Source organism: Phaethon lepturus, unplaced genomic scaffold (genome assembly GCF_000687285.1).
Source record: "Phaethon lepturus isolate BGI_N335 unplaced genomic scaffold, ASM68728v1 scaffold54414, whole genome shotgun sequence".
In the NCBI taxonomy this organism is placed as follows: domain Eukaryota; kingdom Metazoa; phylum Chordata; class Aves; order Phaethontiformes; family Phaethontidae; genus Phaethon; species Phaethon lepturus.
This window is the reverse complement of record NW_010533741.1, coordinates 64,955-70,683: the sequence shown is the minus strand read 5'-3', so window position 1 is coordinate 70,683 and position 5,729 is coordinate 64,955. Positions and strand designations below refer to the sequence as shown.

The following is a 5,729-nucleotide window of genomic DNA, read 5'->3' as shown; positions in this document are numbered from 1 at the left end:
TCAGCAGCATGCTGTGAGGAGATCTGGCAACAATTCAAGACCAGTTGGCATCCAAAGGATTCTTTGGAACTGTTTCTGGAGAGAATGGAGCTCAAATCACTTCCAAATTCCACCTACTTCTCTTGGAAACAATCCATGGAAATATCTTGAGCTACAAGTGTCTGAATCTCTACTTGGCTCAATAAACTAATTTTGCATAGGCTGTGACAGATGACAGGAAAATATAAATATCTGTATATACTGGATCATATTTGTTTCTTAAAACAGATAAATCTCTACACTTGCAGACACAAGACCAAGCAAAATAACAATTGCAAAATCCTCTTCCCTGTTCGACCAAGTCTGACATTAGGCTTTTTGGGGAGAACAGAAGCAGCTGGTAACTGAGTTCTGAACTAAAACAAGACTTAAAATACTTTATCTGCCTTTCATTTCTTTCCAAACAGTGACGTTTGATTATATTGTTGGGTAACAAACAAGAGAAATACAAAGATATACAAAGGACTGGTTTTCACGTGTTTAAAGAAAGCCAACCAGCTGTTCCATATAAAAAATAGTGATTACCTTGTTCACATTAAGGCTTTCCTGGATGATAGTTATTCCATGTTTTAATTGTGTTTAAGAAATCCAGCACTACTTTTCCCTTCCCCAGCATGGACATACAACATAACTAGACTCCCAAGTAGTTCTGTATCTTCTATAGCTTAGTACTCACTTCCTTTCTGGAGAAAAGAGGCAACACCCCAGTACTTCATCTTGAACTTGGCAGGATCCTCTGTGTCAGTGAAAGAGCCAATCATGTCAGCACAGACATCCCAATTACTGTAGCCAGAGAGAAAGAAAATGTCACATTCAAACCTAATAGCACAGATTCAGTGTGAATGTGTGACTAGCAGAGGGCCAGCAGGTAGGATTAGAGCACCTGTAAGCGAAGGAGAAGCTCAGTGAAATGGAACAAGAGGAAGACTGCAAACAACTTACTTGAAGAGTCTGACTCTGCCTTTTGCAGTGGCACTCATATGTCCATTCTCATCTACGTTGAACTGGGTTACCACGTTGTCCTGCAGAAATAGCCCCTCAGGGTCTTTTTTTGCCATGGCATACCAGGTGCCACTGTACTGCAAAGAAATAAGAAAGGCTGCAGTTAGACCTAGAAGTATGGAAAACATTACAAACAGACATTAGAAACTAGGGGAGGCAACAGAGGGGAGGACAAGCCTTTGACACCATGCCTCAAAGTTGTACCTAAGAACAAATCCAGCTGTTCCAACAGCATAAACCCACCAATATGTCCTAGTGCAGCCAGGGTTTGTGACAGAACTGGCATCTTCTGGCATTTTATTTGTATCTGCAGTTCTCCAGTATTTAGGATACAAAATTTGGTGGAAGAGGATAACAACTGGCAGATCTTGACAGATCTATGTATAAAAGATTTTTCCTTGCAGTGATGTCTGAAAACTCTCCAGTTTTAATTATTCATAGAAACAACCAAGTCATTACACTCCTTTTCTGTTTAGACCATACAGTTTGAGACCAGTCTGCTAAACCTCAGTTTCCGCAGTATTGCTTTATCAGATGCATCAGGATCCAGCATCCATGGAGGTGTGGGCAACATCACACACTTCTGCTGTTTCTCAGTATTGCAGTCTATGACTTTGAGTGAAAATATGAACACAGTGGTGCTACTGAATGCCAGATTTTGTAGCCTGGGAAGAGGAGTTAGGCAAGACATCACAGATCCAGGAGAGAAAGAAGATTTACCCTGGTCTTGTCGAAGTTCTCCTTGACTTTGAAGCTGCTTACTCGGCAGTCCCGCTCCGCCGTGCTGCTGCCCAGCAAGGCAAGTGCCAGCAGGAGCAGCCAGGGTAGAGCTCTCTCCATGTGGGCCATCCTGTCCCTGCAGCAACAGCAAATACACAGAGAATATCATCAGAAACAGGCTCTGTCACACAAGCAGGATAGGGAGGAAGGCTGCCCTAACAGGTCCCCAGGGCATCGTGCAGCTTTCCCTGATGCATGCGCAGGCAAGGAACCCGGTTGTCCCCAGCTCACCACAGCAGGGTCTCTTACAAACAGTGCCAGTCCCTGTAGCCTCTTGAGAGCCCAAATGTTGATGGCAGTGGCGGTGCACCTAGGCAGGGAATGTTTTATGTAGTCCTGGGGCTTTCGCAACCACCTGAGGTACAAAGCCAGCATTGGAGGGGGAGTAGGGAGGCGGGTTGATGCATGCTGCAGGCTGGAGCCCCTTCACAACAACCTCTTGCGTAACACCCATGGGCTCAGGTGGTCTTTGACCCTGACCCGTACCTAAGCAGGCGCTAGAAGCAAATGCCTCTCTCTGGTTTTCCTAACCCATAGGCAGAGCTCACATCTGGGGGAAGGGGTGTGCACATGTATGGGGAGAACAAAGGAAAAGAGAGGCACCCCATCTTTGCACGGGGGAGAGTAAGCTGCTTCCACCTCCTCTGTGATTTTACACACTGCAGTCCAAAGTCCTTCTTACTCAATGTGCTCAACCCAGTCACAAGGTGCAGACTTGTTTCCTCCACCTCCTCCCCAGATTCCTTTCCTCTATTCCCCTGATAAACAGTGGCAAACAGCATACTTGCAAGTTTCTGCTAAAGTTTCTGAAAGCTTGGTCATGCCAGAATCTCTTCAGGTCCTCATGACTGGTTCCATTTTGCTTCCCAAAGGCTGACTCCAGTGCTAACCATCTCATAATCAGCTCCCAGGAACAGAAACTGGGGCCCTGAAAATCTTCAGGAAGGCAAAAGAGCACTTTTGTGTGGTACTGCAAAGGTGGCAAGGACATACATGTGGCCTGCAAATACCCCAGTGCATGCATGCAACACATATGGCCCTTTTGACATAAATTTTAAATCAGAGCTTCCAGAATTTCTATTCTGTTTTTGGCAAACTGCTTTCAGTTATATAAACCATTATTGTTTTGTCCTGTCCAGGCAAGTTTTGCTACCTCCCAGTCAATATTTGTTCTATAGTTTCAACATCTTTAGGAAGCATTAGAGAAAACCTGTTAATTATTTTCTAGACATGTAACCAGAGCAGGATAGGAATGATTGTTACTAAGAGAACTAATTCACCTATTTTTTTTACCTCCTACTTTTGAAAGAATAAAGACAGAAGCCTGTTAGTTGAAAGGTCTGTCTTCATTATTTTAAGCAAAAATATAATTTAATTATGGAGATACTAATGTAGTATAAAAAATACTTCAGTAGTAGCTGATGTACAGAATTAAAACAATTTATTCAGCGTTTCACAGAAATTTAATTCAGCCTTCTATTCATTTCATATATTCATCAAAATTTCAAACTTTTTACTGTTACTGCGCTTTACAATCTTTTTCGTATGTAATGCAAACAGTGGCACAGTCTGTTTATTTTATTTGTCATTCTTTCTTTTCTGCTTTGTGTTGGAGCTTTTTTGCATAGAGAGTATGTTTTTGTTCACTTTCTCAAACATCAGATGCTCAGGTCTGTTCCAAGTCTGCTCTGAAGCTTTTGATTCCCTGGATAATATCAGACACTAAAAATTCCATTATGTTTAATCTTAAGCTTCTGTTTGGAGTAAAGAACATATGTAACACAGGTAACCAGAAAGGTTGATGTATATTAATTGTCCTGAAACCTTCAACAATAGTCTTTCAATAAGCCAACATTCCAATTTTTAAACTGAGATTTTCAAGCTTGCTAATTCCCATGGAGACTGAAGAGAAACAGCAATATATCCCTCTGGTGGCTTTTAGAACGTTGCTTCAGCCCCTGGTAATGGTGATGCCAGTTATATATATGCATTTTTACAATATATTGCTTTTATTCTTTTACAGAATAAAAATACTTTTACAGAACAGTCACTTGTCTTAATATATGAATTCATCATACTTAGAAGATCAAAATCAACATGTATTTTCTTTGTCCAGTGTCTCACATGACTGATAGTAAGAAGAGGGATTATAGCTTAATTTATAGCCTTTAAATCTATTACTTTAATACCAAAGAAAGCAATTATATCTTTATTCTCTGCCAATTTGTGAAATACTATTTCTCCTAAGTTTGTCCCCTGCAAAAATCTGTATACTGCTTTATATTTCCAGAGAGGTTCTTTCAAGATCAAATATATTCCTATACCATTTTGTCAATAACATAATTATCCATGAAAATTCTATGGCAGAGTTTTTCAAAGGAGTCTACAGTCAGTCATCCAAATGAATCAAAACCTGATGAGATTTGTCCACGTCCGAAAATCTAGGTCAGTAGTCCCATTATACTTACTCCATGTTGTCCTCAGCAGTTTTACAGACAGGACACCAATCCACGTTTCACTGAAACAAAAATTTACTTCTGTTAATAATTTTTAATAAGATCAGTTCTAAACACAGAATCACAGAATCACAGAATTGTTAAGGTTGGAAAAGACCTTCAAGATCATCAAGTCTAACCATCAACCCAACACCACCATGCCCACTAAACCATGTCCTGAAGTGCTGTGTCTACATGTTTTTTGAATACTTACAGTGATGGTGACTCTACCACTTCCTTGGGCAGCCTGTTCCAATGTTTAACCACTCTGTCTGTAAAGAAATTTTTCCTGATATCGAGTCTAAACCTCCCCTGGTGCAACTTGAGGCCATTTCCTCTCATCCTATCGCTAGTTACTTGGGAGAAGAGACCAACACCCTCGTCGCCACAACCCCCTTTCAGGTAGTTGTAGAGAGTGATAAGGTCTCCCCTCAGCCTCCTCTTCTCCAGACTGAACAACCCCAGTTCCCTCAGCTGCTACTCATAAAATTTGTGCTCCAGCCCCCTCATCAGCTTCGTTGCCCTTCTTTGGACATGCTCCAGCACCTCAGCATCCTTCTTGTAGTGAGGGGCCCAAAACTGAACACAGGATTCAAGCTGCGGCCTCACCAGTGCTGAGTACAGGGGCACGATCACTTCCCTACTCCTGCTGGCCACACTATTTCTGATACAGGCCAGGATGCTGTTGAGCTTCTTGGCCACCTGAGCACACTGCCAGCTTATATACAGCCAGCTGTCAACCAGCACTCCCAGGTCCTTTCCCACCATGCAGCTCTCCAGCCACTCTTCCCCAAGCCTGTAGCATTGCATGGCGTTGTTGTGACCCAAGTGCAGGACCCTGCACTTGGCCTTGTTGAACCTCATACAGTTGATCTCAGCCCATCGATCCAGCCTGTCCAGATCCCTCTGCAGAGCCCTCCTACCCTCCAGCAAATCAACACTCTTGGTGTTGTCTGCAAACTTACTGAGGGAGCACTCGATCCCCTCATCCAGGTCATCGATAAAGATATTGAACAAGACCAGCCCCAAAATTGAGCCCTGGGGAACACCGCTTGTGACCAGCCACCAACTGGATTTAACGCCATTCACCACAACTCTCTGGGCTCTGCTGTCCAGCCAATTCTTTACCCAGCGAAGAGTACACCTGTCTAAGCCACGAACCGCCAGTTTCTCAAGGAGAATGATATGGGAGATGGTGTCAAAATCATTACTAAAGTCCAGGTAGACAACATCCACAGCCTTTCCCTCATCCACCAGGCAAGTAACGTGGTCATAGAAGGAGATCAGGTTGGTCAAGCAGGACCTGCCTTTCATGAACCTGTGCTGGCTGGGCCTGATCCCTTGGTTATCCTGCACATGCCCTGTGAGCGCCCTCAAGATGAACCTTTCCATAGTCTTCCCTCGTACTGAAGT

General features: G+C 43.1%; 1 protein-coding gene across 1 annotated transcript in view; it reads right to left on the bottom strand.

Annotated features, from left to right (window-relative positions):
• RBP4 (retinol binding protein 4, plasma) overlaps nt 1-2,111 on the bottom strand; it is a 7,513-nt gene extending 5,402 nt beyond the window's left edge. The window contains exons 1-4 of the mRNA XM_010285284.1: nt 2,071-2,111; nt 1,762-1,897; nt 982-1,118; nt 716-822 (exon numbers count right to left, since the gene is read on the bottom strand). Of these exons, the coding sequence (XP_010283586.1) occupies nt 716-822; nt 982-1,118; nt 1,762-1,890 (373 nt within the window). The 5' untranslated portion in view covers nt 1,891-1,897; nt 2,071-2,111. The remainder of the gene's footprint in view (nt 1-715; nt 823-981; nt 1,119-1,761; nt 1,898-2,070) is intronic.
• Nucleotides 2,112-5,729: the final 3,618 nt, after the last annotated feature.